Source organism: Saccostrea cucullata, unplaced genomic scaffold (genome assembly GCF_032062105.1).
Source record: "Saccostrea cucullata isolate Sc308-1 unplaced genomic scaffold, CSIRO_AGI_Scuc_v1 ctg575, whole genome shotgun sequence".
NCBI classification, from domain to species: domain Eukaryota; kingdom Metazoa; phylum Mollusca; class Bivalvia; order Ostreida; family Ostreidae; genus Saccostrea; species Saccostrea cuccullata.
Window position 1 is genome coordinate 350,438 of NW_026932050.1, and position 21,909 is coordinate 372,346.

Below are 21,909 nucleotides of genomic sequence, written 5' to 3' on the forward strand. Positions count from 1 at the left end.
GTATGGTTTCCATACAAATTTTGCCCTGTGATTTTCTAAAAGATGAAACTGGTGTAAAAGTTGAAAACTCATGCTTTTTAAATAATTGAAATTCAATGCAGAAAATTCATACAAGTCATTTTTCTCACATGTGTTTTTAAATGCTTATTATGACGTCATAAACATGTGCATTTTCCCGTATTTTTTTAAAAAGTTGCAGAAGACACCGATTTTCAATGGAATTTCATTTCAGATAACATTGTCCACAGGCATCGCCCACAAAGATCTTGAGATATGTGATTTTTTATTTAATTTTGCACAACATATCAAAAAATTAACGTGGGCGACGGCTGTGGACACTGTTTTCTAAAGGAAAATCACCCTTGAAATGTGCCTTTTTTAGGCTTTTTCTGTTGAAAATAGAGAAATGCTTCACATTTATGACGTCATATTTGCAGGATGGTAAACCTTCATGCCAGATTCTTTCCTGAGTTATCAGAGTCATTTATTTAACTAATATTTAAGCCAGTTTCAAAACTTTTTGATGTCATTACATTTTTAGGGCGCAATAAAGCTAAAACCATACCTTCTTCTTTCCACTTGTACGGTAATACTATGAAAGATAATGCCTGATAATGTGATGAGAATGATTCAAGGTCACCTACCCAAGTTTAAGGTCTTTAGCAGAAAAAGGTGAAATTATTTACAAAGATGCTTTGGTAGTTCATACCCAGCACAATTGTTCATTGCATTGAGGAAATTTGTGATGAACCTGACTACTGGTATTATAGGGTTATTGAAGTTGCCTGACCAAATACACGAGCTTGCGAGCCAACTTGTGCCAGTATTCACCAATAGAAGTTTAATAAACCCTTTATTATATAGTTTAAACATTTCCTCATAATTTATATTGAATCATTCGAATTAAAAAAATCTCTAATGATTTTTATGGCATCGAGCTTTAGCTCGGCGCACATCTAACTATGATAAAATCTCTGACTGTTCACCGCTTTCTTCGCCAAATAATATAGTACTCGAACCAAGACCTTCATGTATCTGGTGTAGGAATATACCACAGGCACCTGACGTTACTTATTTTTCTTTTAATAAAAAAAATTATACCCTTACCTTATAATAAACTATAAGGTAAGGGTATAATTTTTTTTATTAAAAGAAAAATAAGTAACGTCAGGTGCCTGTGGTTTTTCCATAAATTGCTTGAAAATCATACTGTTTCAACAGTCCTATACATAGTTGACAACTCATCCACTTTCGTCGAGTTACTTTTCGACCCTTAACCTGATAATTTTTTATGAAACGGCGAGTCATGCTTATCGCCCGAATCCCCGATTTCCGGATTTGGTTTGTAAATTAGGTTGTACTTTTAACTTCCAGTTACAACCCAAGCTTGATTTACGTAAACAATGACGATGGCTATGTGCAGTAGGCCAGTAAATTATCAGTGGAGGTGTAAACAATTAACTGGGATTGTTTTGACAAATCAAAATTTAAAATGGCTTATAATGGATGTAATGAGTAACTGTTTGATTTTAAGGGGGCCGACTATAGTTTTCATTGCGCAATATTTCGCGCATCATAGTAAAATGAAGCGTATCTACTGTTTTAATGCAACTTTTTTTGCTTAATTATTAAAATTAAACAAAATTAAGAAATTACATGTATAAAAATTTAATTACAATTTCATATAACTGATTTTTTAACCGATTTTGCAATTGATAGGCAGGTTGACGTCGTTGCAGTGTGTTTTTGACGTTAGGATAATCCGTAGCTCTTAAAGAAAGGGGTAATAAAAACATTATTAAGGAAAAAGTAATAAACATACGCTCTTGAAATTTAGAACATAGAAATTTGAGAATATCTCCAATATTTTTATCATGTTTTCATGTGAATCCATTGTGTACGTCATATTTTGAAATACTCTATAAAAATAGTAAAATTTGCTAATTTTTTTGCATTTTGAGATGCCCCCTCTGGTAACAATACGGTAGAATTTTGTGTTTCTTACATATATTGTATAATATAGTATTATTCATGAAATATTATAGTTTGAACTAAATGTCTATTGTAGTATTTGTATAATTTGCTTAAAAGTGCTAAAAATTATTTTATTTTTTTATTTAATCCTATAGTAAATGTACCTGTATTTTGAGACGGTCCCTCAAAAATACCTGGACGGTAGATTCCCCCCAAACTTTGCATGTACACTGAAGTTAATGTAAGTTATATATGGTATAAAAATGAAGAGTTTGTAGGTTTTAAACAATAAAACTATAGTCGGCCCCCTTAAAAGAAAAGAAAAAAATACAATTTTTAATTTCCCAGTACTTAAGAGCAATTTTAAACACTCATTATAATTAATTTTCAATTTGAATTTTAAAAGGGTAAAAATATATTGTGGTATGATTAAATATAACCTAAATTTATTTTTGATTTAATAAAAACAAGAATTAGTTAAAGCAACCATTGAATAAAAGCACACCATGTTACACTTAGATTGTAACCAATTGAACAGTGTTGAATAATTTAGTACACTGGCATTGTCTATATAAACGACATGATCACTATACAACTATTAATACTTATTAAGTCTTATAAATAAACACATTGAATGTGTTTGATTTTTATCTGATCCTTTAAGTTAAAAAAATGCACAATTTACCAGTGGAAAGTTGAAAATATCGTTTCATGCGTGAAAACAGAGGAAATTCAGGTTAAAAGACGATGGTGGTATTCTTCATATACCTACAGATTTATTGATCAGTTATATTGTTTATTTCTTGTTGTCCCAGGGAATAATACCTTGTATGTACGTTGAAATATTTGGTCTTTACCTTCTCAAAACAATTATCTGCAAAAATGGAGGGGATGGGGTAAAATTAGTGCGTCCAAGCGGACTGATGCAGAGTAAAGTTTATACGTTCGCTCCCGATTTAGTACGTCTCGGGCGTGCCGGCGGACGGGAACTTCGTACACTGCTATATAATTATGTACACATATGCATACTTTTAAACATGCTTGGAAATCCAATAATTTCACGGTATCACTGCCGTATCTAAAGCGCGGCACCATTGTGGCCCTTCAGGCCTTTGATTTAGTATCAGTATTCAAATTAACGCCTGCCCTGTAAGTGTTCAATATCGCATCACTCCGATGACCCTACCGATCGTGATGATTTGCTTATTTAGGTTTCAATGGGTCTAACACATACTAAATTTTAATAAATAATTTCATTTTTGTGTAAAAAATAAACATATCTTACCTAGATGCCACTTCCTTTCTTTAATTTATCTCTGAGAATTTGACCAGAGGACATTTTTTGTTTACAAGGGGGTGTTCGATATTGAACGCTCGTATTCGGAATGTTTCAGACATACTCGTATATGTAATACAAAGTCAGCATTCAATAAAACATCAAGATATTGAACGTTAAAATTCTCTAGATTTTTGGTAGTATTTTAGTAGAGACTATTTATTAGCTATATAATAAATATAACTTTATTAAGGGGGATGTACAAGCCATATTGGATCTATTCTGGTGTAAAATAAGAAACACCAAGAATGCGCTTAATACTCCACTAAACTAGCCCAAAGTTACTCAAAGTGCTAATGCACTAATTACCTACTATTAGAGACCAAAATTAGTAAACAATTAAGTTTATTTTGTTTTAATTAGGAGGAAATTAATCATGTTAGAACTGCACAGCTACAGCATTTACGAGATGATAAATGCATTGAAAATGGTGTTAGTTTGATTCATTGATGATATGGCTACAACCATTTGTTTCTCTTTTTTCTTGTCATTATCCATAATTCTTGAAAATTTGATTTTTCATATGGGTGTCTTCCTGAGGCAATGTGTTTATTTCGTCCGCCATTCCTCTGTCACACCGAGTTCGAATAACATTGATTTTATAATAAATGCGACCATAATAACATCAAGACAAGAAATTACTAAGTAATAATCATTAGGTTATATTACTTACTACTTTTATTTGTTGCATCGCATCATCTGATTATTGAAAAAACGCGATTTTAACCCCACTCCAGCAAATCGGGAAAAACTGTTCTGTTTACAGTTCGAGTTTCCTCGTTAAAATTATTCCACTGAGCACGTGGTTGGCATGTGCGTATATCTGCTGTGGATAGATCCGTTTATTACCATGATTATATTTAATTTTTCATGGAACAAGTCTTGATAATTTGTTGGTTTCTTTAAAACTCAAGAAAAAAAGATATAAATGTCCTAAACATATGTGTTTACGGCGGGTCTTTTTTCTGTGGCGATAGAAGTTATTTTCAAATGGGGCACTGCAAGGAGGATGCTTAGCATTTAATTTGAAAATGTTAAACAATATGCGGTGCATGAAAAACAAATTGTAATTACATGTCTTACATTCCAAAATTGGTACATATGTATATTTTGTTTAGAAGTTAGATAGAAAAAATAGGCAGTTATAGGATTTCCTTCAGGCACCTCACATAAATAGCTAGATTGTTTGCAATGACCAACACATTGTATGGAATAATATTTGGACATAAAAACGCATCATGTCTCATTATGTTGACAACGTTGTAAGCTCTCGCTCATTGAACATACGAAGCTTGATAAAATATATTGAGTTGTTTCTTCGAAATTTAGAAGCGAGTACAATGTTTGCAAAGAAAGGTCCATTGCATATGCTATGTCTATCATCGCAAAAAAAAGTGAGAGCCCCCCCCCCCCCCCCCCGAAAATCCTATGTTTGTTTTTCAAAATAGTGCAAAAGATTCAAAAATTTTGCATTACTAAGTACTTGATGGAATATGTACTAGCCTAATAAGACCACTTGTTATAAAAATATTTGGTTACCCTCTCTCCCGATCTACTGCCTGGAAATGGCCCGACTCATTTTTTTTTTACATCCCATTACACGATATTTTTTTTCTTTTTCTTCCGTCAACAATTATGTTTAAATTTAAAGAATTTCTTTCAAACCTATAAATACGGACCCAATAATTTTTCCCTGAGTTGGGAGGACCACCAAACGTCATTTTAAAGATGGTATAAAATATTTAATTATGTTGATTTTTTTTCTTTACTTTGTAAAATTTTATTTTGCCTTCCTTCAATTTTGACAATATGGGCAAATAGAATTTTCGTCACAAGTACCTACATGACGTCATTTTCAGATTGTGATATCACAAACAAGGAGCAAAACTTCAGCATATGCTATTTATAGAACTTGTGTTTGGCTATGTTTCTAATCTGAATTGTGGTTTTGTAGATATAGAGAAAGTTCGAACTTTTTTATCACCCCTCGTACTAGTAGGTATTAAAACAAGGTCATTCAAATCGATTATATGTGTCTTATTTCTTTGTGTTTCATAGGTGATAATTAAAATTTTGATAGATAATATAAGTTATCTATGGCAAACTTAGAAACTCTTAATTTTTAACTTTGATGGTGCTCATTTTTCCTTACCTGGAATCAAAGACTTTAAGATTTTTTTTTATATATCAATACGTACACTATTTAACAACTGTTCGATAATAATACTAAATAAATTACTTCAAGCAACACTATAACACCTTTCCTCTTTAAAAGTGTTCATATTATTTGAAATATTTTGCAACTGTAATTCTCTTCCACATTTAAAGATTGTTATGTCCCTCCATATTTAGAAGAGGTCTGGAAAACAAATTTCTGTGCTAAAAATAGACCACGTGCTGCTATCCATGAACTACTTTCATGGTTCTTTGCACTCTTTTTGAAGACAACGGTACCTTGTTTTGAACTTGAAATTATCATTTAAAAGTGCAAAATTTAGACATTTTCTCAACAAATGGTTGTAGAGAGAACATTAATGCACAGTTTGCATATTTTTTTGGATTTTTTAAGGCTCTGCTGAATTCTGTAGCTGCGCAGTTCTAAAGAGCATATCAAAAGCTTTTTTCTGCAAAAGTATAGATTATATATACACAACATGTATTCAGTTATGCATATTTATTGTATATTTATCATAAGGACTTAAAATTTGATCAAAATATAATGTATTTTAGCCATTTGAAGAAATGTTTACATTTTGTTCTCACTTCACTAAAGGTGGCCGGACATCCCCCTTAAGTCGAAAATCACCTGCATAAGAAGTATGAAGTGTATAACATGTCAGTTTATAAGGTCTTTTCCAATTTCTCCAGTTAATTGTTCTTTATGGCTGTAGGTAATGCATGATGGTTTGTTTAAAGATGACAACGTGACTCTGGATGATCTCAGGAAAATCGACAGAAACAGACAACCACCTGAATCAGGTAAGATTCCCACAGGTAACACAGATGTAAGCATGCTTCTCATAACATGTGGACCTTTTGATTTAACAGAAGAAAACTCATTTTATCAGGTTTAATGTGCCAGCTTCTTTGGTCTGATCCTCAACCAATGTCTGGTCGGGCCGAGAGTAAACGTGGGGTGGGAACCATGTTTGGACCTGACGTCATGAGGAAGTTTCTGGAACGAAACAATTTGGAATACGTTATACGAAGTCACTAGGTTAAGCCAGAGGGATATGAGGTCTCTCATGACGGGAAATGTATAACTGTCTTATCAGCACCTAATTACTGGTAAGTTTTCTCCTCCGCACCTAATTACTGGTAAGTTGTCTTCTGAACACCTAATTACTGATAAGTTGTCTTCTCAGCACCTAATTACTGGTAAGTTGTCTTCTCAGCACCTAATTACTGGTAAGTTGTCCAGCACCTAATTACGGGTAAGTTATCTTCTCAGCACCTAATTACTGATAAGTTGTCTCCACAGCACCTAATTACTGGTAAGTTGTCCAGCACCTAATTACGGGTAAGTTGTCTATTATTGGTAAATTGTTTCCTCAGCACCTAATTACTGGTAAGTTGTCTCCTAATTACTGAGAAGTTGTCTTAATTCTCAGCATCTACTTATTAGTGAGTCATCCTCTTTGCAACCTATTACTGGAGATAAAGATTTTGTGTAAGTAATCATTAAATGCATTTGAAAAGAATTTTACTAATTTTTTTGAGGGAGTTACAGGACATTGAAGTGTAGGCGGGTTGATCCAAAAGTAATGTCACAACTTCGATAAAATTGCTACTAGTCGACGTAAATAAACGAAATTATACATGATCGAAGATATATATATATATTACAAATCAGTCCTGAAAAATTAAAACTAAAATGATGTATACTTTTCGAAATACCGAAATATATACGAAGTGCAATTATAGTAGTCGCCGCACCTAAATAACGTCATATGATGGATACGCGGCGTCATGCACTTAAACGCTTCCCCTTCATTTCATTAAAAATATTGAAGATTCATGAACATTCACATATATTTCTCTTTTTAAAAGAATTATTGGCACCCATTGTAAACTCAGTCTACACATATTTTAGTTATCTGTCAAAATTCTTTGAACAGTACCATAAGACAAACTTTAAGTTTCTCATATCGCTCGAATCTCTCTTTTTGGACAACGTCAGACACCAATTCAATAACGTTTCTGCCCGACCTCCCTTTTTCGGTCTTTCTGTCCTCTGCTGATCATTCTGTGTCCCATGACCCGCTGAAAATCGCTGAAACCATCTATAAACAAGTCTCTTATTTACATTCTACCTTCTGTGTGTCTGATTATCATCGTAACTGTCTCTACGGGCAATTTCCCCATTTTGAAGCAAAAACGCATTACAGATCATTTCAGCGGTTTTTAGCTCACCTGAGCCGAAGGCTCAAGTGAGCTTTTCTGATCACATTTTGTCTGTAGTCCGTCTGTCTGTCTGTCCGTCTGTCTGTCTGTCTGTAAACTTTTCAAATTTTCGACTTCTTCTCAAGAACCGCTGGGCCAATTTCAACCAAACTTGCCACAAAGCATTCTTGGGTGAAGGGGATTCAAGTTTGTTCAAATGAAGGGCCACGCCCTCATTCAAGGGGAGATAATTGGGAATTAATGAAAATTTGGTGGTATGTTTTAAAAATCTTCTTCTCAAGAACCACTGTGCCAGGAAAGATGAAACTTATGGGGAAACATCCTCAGGTAGTGTAGATTCAAGTTTGTTCAAATCATGACCCCCGGGGGTAGGGCGGGGCCACAATGGCCGACCAAAGTTTTACATAGAAATATATAGGAAAATTCTTTAAAAATCTTCTTCTCAAGAATAGCCAAGCCAGAATTGATCATATTTATATGGAAGCATCCTCAGGTAGTGTAGATTCAAGTTTGTTCAAATCATGACCCCCGGGGGTAGGGCGGGGCCACAATGGCCGACCAAAGTTTTACATAGAAATATATATGGAAATTCTTTAAAAATCTTCTTCTTAAGAATAGCAAAGCCATGATCGGTCATGGGACTACTTTTGGATTTAAACTTTTTAATAATAAACCAATTTCTACTTTTTCCTAGCAACAGTGCTCAGGTGAGCGATGTGGCCCATCGGCCTCTTGTTTAGCTCAGCTGAGCCGAAGGCTCAAGTGAGCTTTTCTGATCACATTTTGTCCGCCGTCCGTCCGTCCGTCTGTCTGTCCGTCCGTCTATAAACTTTTCTCATTTTCGACTTCTTCTCAAGAACCACAGGGCCAATTTTGACCAAACTTTGTACAAAGTATCCTTGGATAAAGGGAAATTTAAATTGTCAAAATGAAAGGCCAAGTCCTCACAAGGGGAGATAATCAAGAAAAGACAAAAATAGGGTAGGGTCATTAAAAAATCTTCTCAAGAACCACTTTGCCAATAAAGCTGAAACTTATGTGGAAGCACCCTGGGATAGTGTAAATTCTAAATTGTTCAAATCATGACCCCCGGGGGTAGGGCGGGGCTACAATGGCGAATCAAAGTTTTACATAGAAATATATAGGAAAAATCTTTGAAAATCTTCTCAAGAACCACTGGGTCAGAAAAGCTGAATCTGATGTGGAAGCACCCTGGGGTAGTGTAGATTCTAAATTGTTCAAATCATGACCCCCGGGGGTAGGGCGGGGCCACAATGGCGAATCAATGTTTTACATAGAAATACATAGGAAAAATATTTGAAAACCTTCTTCTCAAGAACCACTGGGCCAGAAAAGCTGAAACTGATGTGGAAGCACCCTTGGGTAGTGTAGATTCTAAATTGTTCAAATCATGACCCCAGGGGGTAGGGCGGGGCCACAATGGGGAATCAAAATTTTACATAGAAATATATAGGAAAAATCTTTGAAAATCTTCTTCTCAAGAACCACTGGACCAGAAAAGCTGAAACTTATGTGGAAGCATCCTGGGTAGTGTAGATTTCAAACTGTGTGAATTATGATCATTGGGGTAGGGTGGGGTCACAATATGTATTACAAGGGGGAAATCTGGTAAAGAACGATATGAAAAAAGATTCTCAGATGAGCGATGTGGCCCATGGCCGCCTCTTGTCTCCATTTTGACCTTTCTTTTGTTCAATCCAGCAAATTAAAACAACAATGTTTATGATCAAAAAGCAATGATGTCATTTTATTTTCAACTTAAGGTCATTGGAAACGCAGGGTTTCCGGAGAAAAAAGGTTTATACATAGGTTTTCTCACTTATGAAAAAAAGTCATTGAGAGTGATCTCCCGTATGGAATTCTCTAGGCGCTGAAAACAATAAAGCACATGTTACAGACTGAGAGTTAAACAAAAGCACGTGTTTTTTTATGGGATATATTCAACTCTACAGTAATAAAAGAAAAGCAGCAATGGGTTTGTTTACATTGTGCTGAGGGGGCAGACAGTCAACAGGCCGTCATTTAGAAAATAGTACATGAATGCTGGGAAGTGCAAAGATGTGAATTAATTTTGCTGAAAGTGGTGATCAGCTTGGTGATAGCCAGGTAACCGAATGAGAACGATTCTATAGGTTATGTGAATGAAACACCATTGAAAGTTACTATAAATCATTGTTAAAATGTTTTATGACAGTTCGCTTCCAATAAAGTAAATTATAGAATAGAAACAAACAACCAGTCTCTTGATTATAATGAATATTGATTAGAAGTGAAGGGAAGTAACTCAAAATTGAAAAACAGTGCTAGTATTTCTGTGTTTTGTTTCAATATTTTCATTTTCAGCCAAAGTATATGCACGTCATCGGAAATAAGGTTTCAACAATGTATTTAATGTATAAACCTTATGAAATAAATGGGTTTTGGAGAAAACGTATGGTTGAAAATAATATAGGGCCATTTTATCAACATTTTACATAGGAAATGCATTGAAAATTGTAAAGACATTGATTAGACAAAATCTATAAAGGAAGGCTGGCTTGATGGGTATAAAGGACCTGAATTGAATATGTTTGGTACCATTAAACCTGTTCAAAAAATCTTGAAAAATCCTATACGAAAACCAGAAACGTTACCAATGTCCTTAAGACTAGAAAATGTCATTAAATTTTGTCTTTTAAAATATTGGGCGATAAGGCCAGATAAAATTAATTTTTAGATTTTCATCCCCGCCCGCCCCTCTCAAAATGTCCCGCCCCGGTGTTTTTAGCTCACCGGAGCCGAAGGCTCAAGTGAGCTTTTCTGATCAAAATTTGTCCGTTGTCTGTCGTCGTTGTTGTCGTCGTTGTCGTTAACTTTTCACATTTTCGACTTCTTCTCAAGAACCACTGGACCAATTTCAACCAAACTTGGCACAAAGTTTCTTTAGGTGCAGGGGATTCACTTTTGTTCAAGTGAAGGGCCCCGCCCTTATTCAAGGGGAGATAATTCAGAAATAGTGAAAATTTGATGGTATGTTTTAAAAATCTTCTTCTCAAGAACCACTGTGGCAGGAAAAATGAAACTTAGAGGGAAGCATACTCAGGTAGCATAGATTTAAATTTGTTCAAATCATGACCACCGGGGTTAGGGCGGGGCCACAATGGCCGATCAAAATTTTACACAGAAATAGATAGGAAAATTCTTTAAAAATCTTCTTCCCAAGAACCACTGTGCCAGGAAAGATGAAACTTAGAGGGAAGCATACTCAGGTAGTGTAGATTCAAATTTTTTCATATCATGACCCCGGGGGTAGGGCGGGGCCACAATGACCGATCAAAGTTTTACATAGGAATATATAGGAAAAATCTTTAAAGATCTTCTTGTCAAGAACCACTGGTCCAGGAAAGATGAAACTCATGTGGAGTCATTCTCAGGTAGTGAAGATTCAAATTTGTTCAAATCATGACCCCCCAGGGAAGGATGGGACCACAACGCCCAATCAAAGTTTTACATAGGAATGTGTAGGAAAAATCTTTAAAAATCTTCTTCTTAAGTACCATTGAGACATGAAAGATGAAACTCATGTTGAATTATCCTAAGGTAGTGTAGATTTAAATTTGTTCAAATCATGACCCCCAGGGTAGGATGGGGCCACAATGGCCAATCAAAGTTTTACATAGGAATATATAGGGAAATCTTTAAAATTCTTCTCAAGTACTGCAAAACCATGATTAGTGTCATTGGAAGCGTCATCAGGTAGTGTAGATACTAGTTTGTTCAAATCATAACCCCCAGGGGTAGGGTGGGGCCACAATGGGGGATCCAAGTTTTAAATTAATACATATTAGAAAAAATGTTTTTCTCGAGAATAGCAAAGCCATGATTAGTGATGTTTATATAGAAGCATCCTCAGTTAGTGTAAAATCTAATTTGTTCAAATCATAACCCCAAAGACAGGGTGGCGTCTCAATGGTGGATAAAATTTTTACAATAGGAAAATAAGGGGAAAATCCCAAGAACAAAAAAAAGCTATCTTTAGTCATATTTCTCAAGAATAGCAAAGTTATAAGCTGTGTTGATATGGAGGCATTTTTAAGTTGTATTAAAATTCAAGCCCTCCCCTTTTTAATTCTGATCTGATTTGTGCTTTTTCCTAGCCTAGTGCTCAGATGAGCGATGTGGCCCCTGGGCCTCTTGTTAATTTAGATTTTTGGGTGTTAATAAAAGTATTTTCATGTATTTTTATTCAGCAAGAATTTGGGTAAAAGTTAAAGAGTTATTTCCCGTCTGTATTAAATGTCGCGTGCCGCTATTTATAGCAAAACAGCCATGTGAAGAATGGAGAAATATCGGCAATAAAAGCAGTTTAAACATGAAAGGAAAAGATAATTTGTCAGTATAGAGAAGGCAGAGAAGAAAAAATAGCATAAACAAGTCTAGATACCACTGTATGGTGCGTGGCATTTACCCCAGGGAAAAATGTTCAAAGACAACACAGTATCAGTGAATAGAAATCACTACATGTAAATAACACATTCAGTTAATTTATCTTGGCCTTTTAAAAAATGTTAAGAATTCAAAAATAAATTACAAATTGAGAAATATATTGTCAATTTCTATTTTTTTAGAATTTAGAGTTAAGGGCAGATCACTCTAAGTGCAGAAAAATGCCTTACTCTTTGGTGTGCAGTGTAGAGAGAGTTCTTAATAGCAAAACAATACATGGTGGGCATGCAATATCATCTGTTTTTTTAATCCTGGAATTTGGCTGATCTCAACCTTACACTCACTGCAACTAAAGTGCTGGGGGAAGGAACCAGCATCTAAATAATAATTTCTTAAAGTTAAAACAACACTCAAAAATGTCCTCTGCATTGTACATGGATTTTGTAAATTCACGATAGACACCACCTGATAGAATTAATATTTTACTTTTAAAGTCCTATTTATGATGCATTTGATATATAAATTTCTTACTTTAACAAAAAAAATAAGGCATGTTAATGTCAAAAATTATAAATAACTACAGTGTTTATTGAAGTGAGACCAAATCATTTAAAAGAAATAAAATTTAGCTCTTTCCATTTGTACTAATTGAAAACTCAGGAAAAAAATTACACCGTTTGCAGCGTTTGACGCTAGAAGAGCATGCTAAAGCAGACAGTATGGCGTCTGCAGGGGAGCTCCTTTAGAGAAATCTGTAAAAAATAAAAACAAAAGCTTATGAATTCCTCTCATGAAAAATTGTTCCAAATAGATTAACAAAACATAAAAGAAAAGTTTACTACTGTGTAGATAACCACGGCATTGAGTTAGCAGCATGCAATAAGTTGAAAATTGTTCCACAAAACTGGGAAAACCAGAAGTGGAGTGGATTTGGTATGGACACTAAGGTATCAGATGATTACTAGGAGATATGAGAGTCAATGACTGTTTGTTATTTTATTTTTAACTGGGGGACTTCTGTGGTAATCTCACAGACCCCTTTAGTGATCAAGAATTTCATATATGAACAAAAATGGTGCACAGCTGGAAATTGGTTTTCGGACAAGAAGGTCATTCAAGGTTTTTTTTCATGATACCAAAACATTTGTCAATCCCATTGTTTTGGAATTAATGGCATATTATATACACTAGTACTGATCCGGCAAATCCACAAATAAAAATTTACAAGTAGTGCGTTAGCAATTTTGTCTAGTGTGTCCAGAACATTCCAGACATGTGAATTTGAATGTTAAAAGTAATGTATAATAATTTAGATGAAACCTAAGTTTTGATTCCCATTTGAAGGTATGGGCTTAAATTTCACATAGGTATATGTAAGGAAAGGCAATATTCTACATTTGGAATTTAATTGCTGAGAGTTATATTATATTTCAATTTTTGTCACTGAAGTGTTTTGTTGTTTACAGTGATACGATGGGGAACAAATTGGCCTTTATGACCTTGAGAGGAGATGACCTTTCACCTAAGTTTACATCATTTGATGCTGTGGTAAGTACACTTGATTATATATGAACATAAAACAAGAGGCCCAGGGGCCACATTGCTCACCTTAGCACATCGGCTAGGAAAAAGCACATGAGTTTCATCTTTCCTGTCTCAATGGTTCTTGAGAAAAAGAATTTTAAAGATTTGTCCTATACATTCCTATGTAAAACTTTGATCAGCCATTTTGGCCCCACCCTACCTGTGGGGGTCATGATTTGAACAAACTTGAATCTACACTACATGAGGATGATTCCACATGAGTTTCATCTTTCCTGGCCCAGTGGTTCTTGAGAAGAAGATTTTTAAAGATTTTTAGCTCACCTGAGCCGAAGGCTCAAGTGAGCTTTTCTGATCACATTTTGTCCGACGTCCATCTGTCCGTCTGTTTCCCCGTCTGTCTGTCTGTCCGTCTGTCTGTAAACTTTTCACATTTTCGACTTCTTCTCAAGAACCGCTGGGCCAGTTTCAACCAAACTTGCCACAAAGTATCCTTTGGTGAAGGGGATTCAAGTTTGTTCAAATGCAGGGCCACACCCTTATTCAAGGGGAGATAATTGGAAATCAGTGAAAATTTGGTGGCATGTTTTAAAAATCTTCTTCTGAAGAACCACTGGGCCAGGAAAGATGAAACTCATGGGGAAACATCCTCAGGTAGTGTAGATTCAAATTTGTTCAAATCATGACCCCCGGGGGTAGGGTGGGGCCAAAATGGCCGATCAAAGTTTTACATAGAAATATATAGGAAAATTCTTTAAAAATCTTCTTCTCAACAATAGCAAAGCCATAATTGATCATATTTATATGGAAGCATCCTCAGGTAGTGTAGATTCAAGTTTTTCAAATCATGACCCCTGGGGGTAGGGCGGGGCCAAAATGGTCGATCAAAGTTTTACATAGAAAATTAAAGGAAAATTCTTTAAAAATCTTCTTCTCAACAATAGCAAAGCCATGACTGATCATATTTATATGGAAGCATCCTCAGGTAGTGTAGATTCAAGTTTGTTAAATCATGACCCCTGGGGGTAGGGCGGGCCAAAATGGCCAATCAAAGTTTTACATAGAAATAAATAGGAAAATTCTTTTAAAATCTTCTGCTCAAGAATAGCAAAGCCATAATTGATCATATTTATATGGAAGCATCCTCAGGTAGTGTAGATTCAAGTTTGTTAAAATCATGACCCCTGGGGGTAGGGCGGGCCAAAATGGCCAATCAAAGTTTTACATAGAAATAAATAGGAAAATTCTTTTAAAATCTTCTGCTCAAGAATAGCAAAGCCATAATTGATCATATTTATATGGAAGCATCCTCAAGTGGTGTAGATTCAAGTTTATTCAAATCATGACCCCCGGGGGTAGGGCGGGGCGAAAATGGCCGATCAAAGTTTTACATAGAAATATAAAGGAAAATTCTTTTAAAATCTTCTGCTCAAGAATAGCAAAGCCATAACTGATCATATTTATATGGAAGTATCCTCAGGTGGTGTAAATTCAAGTTTGTTCAAATCATGACCCCCGGGGGTAGGGCGGGGCGAAAATGGCCGATCAAAGTTTTACATAGAAATATAAAGGAAAATTCTTTTAAAATCTTCTGCTCAAGAATAGCAAAGCCATAACTGATCATATTTATATGGAAGTATCCTCAGGTGGTGTAAATTCAAGTTTGTTCAAATCATGACCCCCGGGGGTAGGGCGGGGCCAAAATGGCCAATCAAAGTTTTACATAGAAATATATAGGAAAATTCGTTAAAAATCTTCTTTTCAAGAATTGCAAAAATCATAATTGATCATATTTATTTGGAAGCATCCTCAGGTAGTGTAGATTCATGTTTGTTCAAATTATGACCCACGAGCGGGTCCATAATGCTCAGGTGAGCGATGTGGCCCATGGGCCTCTTGTTCCTATATTCTCCTATGTAAACCTTTGATCAGCCATTTTGGCCCCACCCTACCCCTGGGGGCCATGATTTGAACAAACTTGAATCTACACTACCTGAGGATGATTCCACATTAGTTTCATTTTTCCTGGCCCAGTGGTTCTTGAGAAGAAGATTTTAAAGAAAATGCCATTAATTTTTCCCTGATTCATAATTAATCTCCCCTTGGAAAAAGGTGTGGCCCCTCATTGAATAAACTTGAATCCCCTTTACCTAAGGATACTTTATAGCAAGTTTGGTTGAAATTGGCCTAGTGGTTCTTGAGAAGAAGATGAAAATGTAAAAAGTTTACAACAACGACGACGACAACGATGACGACAATGACAACGACGACAGACAATAGGCAAATTTTGATCAGAAAAGCTCACTTAAGCCTTCGGCTCAGGTGAGCTAAAAATGATAATATATGTCATACATGTAAAAATAAAATGAGAAATCCTCATTTCAGTAAAATATTCTGTAAATGAACTAAAAATCAAGTTACTGAAATATAGGAGAATATCTTTAGCTCTCTGAAGGTTTTTCAATTAACAGGTCTGGACGATTTCCAAATATAGAAGTCAAGCGCGATAACCGTGAATTGCTATAAATACATAGAATAAACAAGGCGGTAGTTCTTCTGACCAATCAGATATCAGCATTTATGCAAACCCATGAGAAAATAAATAAAACACATGGTTTTATAGTTTTTGGCCCAAAAGATTTTTTTGGAACATTTTTTTTGTAAACTTTATGCACATTAAGAAATGATATAATATTTATGACAAATCTACCTTGAACAAACACGACTTGAAAGCCTAGAGAACATTTTAATTGGGATTAAAAATCTCTCACTAGCTGGTAAGTTTAACTTCCATTAAAAATTTGATATAAATACGGAAAAATTTCAGTTTATAGAGTCTGACATAGAAATCTTATCGAATGGATAACATTATTTTTTGAGTGTTTATAACAAAACCGTCCATGCAGTTTCTGGTATGCGAGGTAAAATATTGGGATAAAACGCATTCATGCATAAGTACCAGGTATTCTCTTTTCTGCATGTTATACACCTTTCCTAAAGCCCATTTAAAGTCTGCATAGTTTAGTATTCGGCGCTCACAAAATCCGCGATATTTTAATACTATATGTCGTCCATACGATAAACACTTGTGTGAGGTGGATCTATACACATGGAATTTAAGCATCATCGATGAAAATCGAATGGCTTAGCATTTAATTATATTTCGCAATACATAGTATTTTCTGGTAGATGTTATAATTGAACTAGATAAGAACTTGTTGCTGTGATTTATAATATTCCTCTATAAACGATTACATTATTATTTTTTCTTTACTTATATCAAAATGTCATTGATGTTCACGGTAAATGTGTGGGGAAGACCTTTCTCTTCAAAAGATTTCATCTAAATATTTTTTGTTACAAAAATCTGTTTGATGAAAAAATCAAAAGCACGTGTTTTCTTTTTGTTCTTTTAAAATATGTTTTGGGGTGTGTAAAATTGCTGTTGTCTGATTGGACAAAAAATAATTACGTGTACATGATGTATATTTATAGCAACTTTCAGTTATCTTTCTTGACTTCCATATTTGGAAATCGTCCAGACCTGATTAACTACAGTATATTTTATTCTTTCTGTTTCAGCCACATCCTAATGGTAAACCTATGGCCTATGCAAACAACCTGTTTGGATTGTTTTAATCTTCATAGAAGGAAAAGAACAGACCACATGTAACTTATAATGTACCTCATGGGTTTATCACCCAATGTCATAGAAACCATATAATGCTCATTATAAATCAGTTTTTTAAAGGTACTTGGACACAGATTTGAAGTTATTATTTTCTCTATAATATTACGACTTATATATTTTAATAGCATTTCACACAAAAATTAATTAAAAATCTTATTTCGTTTAAAAGATATTGAAATTTCAAATTTTTCGGCGGGTTTGATTTACATATCGTTGCACTCTCACAAATTTAATTTTATTCTTAATCCTTAGGAAAAGTGGCAATCTCGTTTTGTATAAATGAAAAATATTAATACTATAATCCGGAAAATTCAGAGTAGACATGTTCGAAAGCAAAACAAACACACAATATATTGTCAGTCCGTGCAGTTGTGGTAAGCAGACTGTGACGATTGAACGCACCCGGTGAATTCTAAATATAAACAATAACAGAACTCGAGCCCTGTTTACAAAAACTGTGTACATAACACGAGTGTGCTCGATTTGCTAAATTCTGCACGCACCTCTTAGTTCGGAATGACGATACTTGTGAAGGTGTTTTGCTTTCTAACATTTCTACTCTGAATAAAATTATTTTTCTTGATAAAAGTTTTAATATTTCTCATTAAAACACATCAAAATTGCCACTTTTCCTAAGGATTAAGAATAAATTAAAATTTGTGAAAGTGCAAGGATGTGTCAATCAAACCCGCCAAAACATTTAAAGTTTTAATGACTTTTAAACGAAATAAGATTTTTAATTAATTTTTGTGTGAAATGCTATTAAAATATATAATTCGTGATATTATACAAAAAAAATGAGAAAATTTTAACTTAAAATCTGTGTCCAAGTACCTTTAAAGACGGCATCAAAAATGTGCAGAACCTAAATAATTTTTAACATTATAAAGAGTAAGCCAAATTGAGAGTTTAACAATCACTTATAAGTAGATGCATGTCTGTTACCTTATATAATATATAGTCCACCAATGGCTAAATGATAAGGACAAACTATTCTAGGTAAACCAGAAACAATTTGTTCAAAAAGTTTCTGTTCATAGCTACATATTTGTGGCAGCTGATATTTTATTGCCAGGAAATGCAAGTTTTAATAAAATGATAAAAATAGATGATTTGTTTTATTTTATTTTGCTCCGTACAAAGTCAAAACAAGCAAAGTCAAAGAATTGTTGTCCCCCGCTTTCGGTGTCACTGTGGGAGAGTTGTCATTATTCATGGCATATTGTGTCAAATATGAATGCCCTATCCTAGGTTATTCAAAAGTTTAAACCAAAAATTGATTTTTTTGAAAATTAGGTCAAACATGAGGGTGAAGGTGTCAGAAATCATGTGCTTGAATATCATATCATATATCGAGAGAAAGAAATTTAAACACAGTGGATTTATCACAGCATAAAGAGAAGAAACGTCATTCTTAACCTTTTGACTTTTTTTGTTGACCACGCAAAGGGAATTCAACTTTTGAAAAGTGTCGATTGAGCTATCGTTAAAAATAACATCAATGAAAAAAGAACAAAGAAAAATTTTTGTCATATAAAAATTACATTTGTTTTCTGATTACACAAAATAATGTAATCGCTTTATTTATCCCTTTTTATTGTTTTTTGATTTCTTCAAAAAAGTGGCAGTAAATGTTTGTTATCTGTTATAAAACCATGGCAACTTTACGTAAATTGTGATCAAAGTGTAAACTTAAGATGGGTAAATGATTGATGAAATAAATTTTGGGATCATAGATGATCATGAAAGAAAATATTTGTGAAGTTCTCGGTATGAAGTTTCAATTCTTATGGTTGATTTTCTTAATGTTACATAAGATAGAGATTTATCATTGTATTTGTACAAAAATTGTACAAAATGAATGATAATATATAATTCCTTAAAGAAAAGTTATGTAAATATTTCCATTTCTATTTTTTTTTCTGTGATAACTCTTTGAAAGTTAGTTGATTTCTTGATAAATCTAACTGAATGTAACTTAGGCAGGTCGATAGGTCAGGAGCTAAGGAGGCCTAATATGCATGCTTATCTCGTGTGCATCTGTCTCTGTGTCTGATGCTATAGAGGCCAAATTTGCATGGGCGAGGACTATTGAAATTGACATGGGAGTCCTCTTGTTATTTAAATCTAAATCAACAATTTTAAAATCTAAAATCTACAATTTTATTTTACAATGAAATGGAAATAAAAGGAATCACTGTCAAGTTATTATAGTATGCCAGGGACAACAACGATAGTGAGAACATGAGATAATTTATGCATTCGCCCTTTATGCAAATTATCCCATGTTTTCCACTATTCTTGATGCCCTAGCACACTATACTAACTAGACAGTGATTTCTTAAATATGTAGTGTTATTATTCATTTGAGATATTTAATTTTCTTCACTTGTTTGTTTCCCCACTGAACAACAAACAGATTGTCATTTGTATATGTACATAGTCTTAATGGTTCTGAACTGTCCATCCTGGTCTGTGATGTGGACACAGTCATTGTAATGATCAGCTGTAAGGATGTGACTCTGACTGTCTGTAGTGATTCCTCGTGGATTGAATGTTCGGTAATTTCGAGCAGGAGTATGCCCAGTGTACCCGAATCTCGGTTTCCCGGCCTGATTGACCACCACTACTGCTTTAGCTCCATTGTCAGACACACAGATATCCAGGTTCCTGTTCTCTGTTATGTATCTGATAAAAAGACCAGATGAATAGAGAGGTTTACCTTTATCATCAAACTGAATGGTTTGTTTCTCTATGGAGCCAGAGTAACGGACAACTTTTGTTTGTTTTTTATCATCACTGATCATGATAACCAGGAGATCACCAGAGGAGGTACTACATACACCCCAAGGTTTCCAGTTCTGTTGTCTGAACACCTCCTCTATCTTCTCATTCTTCACAATGTTCACAGTTCTATCATTGTAATCAGTATAAACTAGATTTCCATCTTTTGCCACTGCTATGTCAAATGGCTGTTTCCCTGACTTTGTTGTGATTGACTTGAGTAGTAATCCCTGATTGATGCTGTAGAGTTTCATGCTGCTGTCATTTCCACTTGTCCAGATTTCTTCATCACTCAGACAGGCCACATAGAAAAGTTTTTCAAATTCAGTGTCTATGGTGGTGACAGTTTCTGGTTCATCAAGCAGCTGTTTGACTGGAGGAGAGGATCCAGCTTCTGGTAATTTCTGTGTTGTCTTCATGCTGTAGCCATGTTTATCTGAATTGGGGGAACTTGATGATAAAACTCCAAACACTTTACTGAGTTTTTCCCCAATTTCCCCTGGAGTAAATTGTGGTAAACAGGGCACTATTTTCTCTGGAAGATTTCTATATCTGTTTATGTCATATGTAACACAGTGACTAAATAATTTGGAAATATCATTTTCATTTATAATAACATCATTTGAATCAATTTCATCCTTGATGTCAGACAGTGTCTTGTTTATTTCATCCAGATGTTTCTGTAGAGTATGTAACTGTTTATTTTTTATCTCATCAACTTCAGCTTTAAGTCTCTTGACAAGTTTGTCAATTTCTCTGTGCCAGTCCTCTCCATGTTTTGTTATGGCTGTTGAGAGATCTCCATATTCCTTTTCTAACTGACTCATTCTGTTTTGTACATCAGAGGCAATGTCCTGGTAGGTGGGATAGATTCTCTCATTTAATTCAGTTACGTCTTTCATAATTTTGTTTTTTCTTTCATCCAAAACTTGAAGCATTTTCAAAAATGTGTGACCTTTGTGTTGATCAGATGCAACACAACTGATACAGACAGGAATGTCACATTGTTTACAGAATATTTCACATCGTTCTCTATGAAATGTGCATCCTGGGTATTGGGGAGTGGTTTTTCGAAGCTTGAATTTCACAATATCATGTTTCTTGGATTCATCAGAAATCATGTGTTCTCCCACACAGGCCTTACACAGGTTGACAAGACATGTATCACAGTGCATCTGTACCACAGCGGTCTCACACATGTCACATCGCATTACGTCCTGGGCGCTGGTATGGGGGTCCATGATTAAATATGTGGATCTGAAATAGATATACATATATTCAGAATTTCATTTTAGAATCATTATTATTTATTTACCTGTCCCAAAGTCTTTATCAAGTCCAAGGTCACTGAAAGAAAAAGAATATAAATTTGTGTCTAATTTATTTTTCTCTAGTGAATATAAGTAACGAATTTTGAAACTTCAATCAATGAATTTTCCTGAGCTAAAGATAAGGTATTTTATAAATTAGATCTGATCATTCTGTCTTCAATTTAAGTTGTTAACAAATTTTTAAAAAGTAAAAATCACAGGTCTGTTTGATGAGACCTAAAAATGGAGGTCTCTTGACATGGTAGGCAGTGAGAAGATAAAGAACATCACTGTTAAGGCCTGATTGAGATGGCCTTCACTGGTACATGAAGAGGAGTGAAAAATGTTTGATTGGGAAATGTCAAACAACAATCAAAATACATTTCCAAAGAAAGTCCTCTATAACTCCCCTTATACTACAT

At 34.5% G+C, this 21,909-nt stretch overlaps 1 protein-coding gene across 3 annotated transcripts in view; it reads left to right on the forward strand.

The window, feature by feature from the left end:
• LOC134234356 (serine/threonine-protein phosphatase 5-like) overlaps positions 1–21,909 on the forward strand; it is a 124,581-nt gene that overhangs the window by 60,462 nt on the left and 42,210 nt on the right. The window contains exons 11-13 of one of the 3 annotated variants that reach the window (XR_009985166.1): positions 6,202–6,289; positions 6,379–6,598; positions 13,627–13,671. The exons of 1 other annotated variant lie outside the window; for it this stretch is intronic. Coding sequence is in view for 1 of the 2 variants with exons in the window: in XM_062716412.1 (XP_062572396.1) it covers positions 13,627–13,708; positions 17,285–17,341 (139 nt within the window). In the remaining variant the exon portion in view is untranslated. Of the gene's footprint in view, positions 1–6,201; positions 6,290–6,378; positions 6,599–13,626; positions 13,709–17,284; positions 17,448–21,909 lie in introns of those variants that run through there. One more of the 3 variants, XM_062716412.1, reaches the window with a different exon arrangement.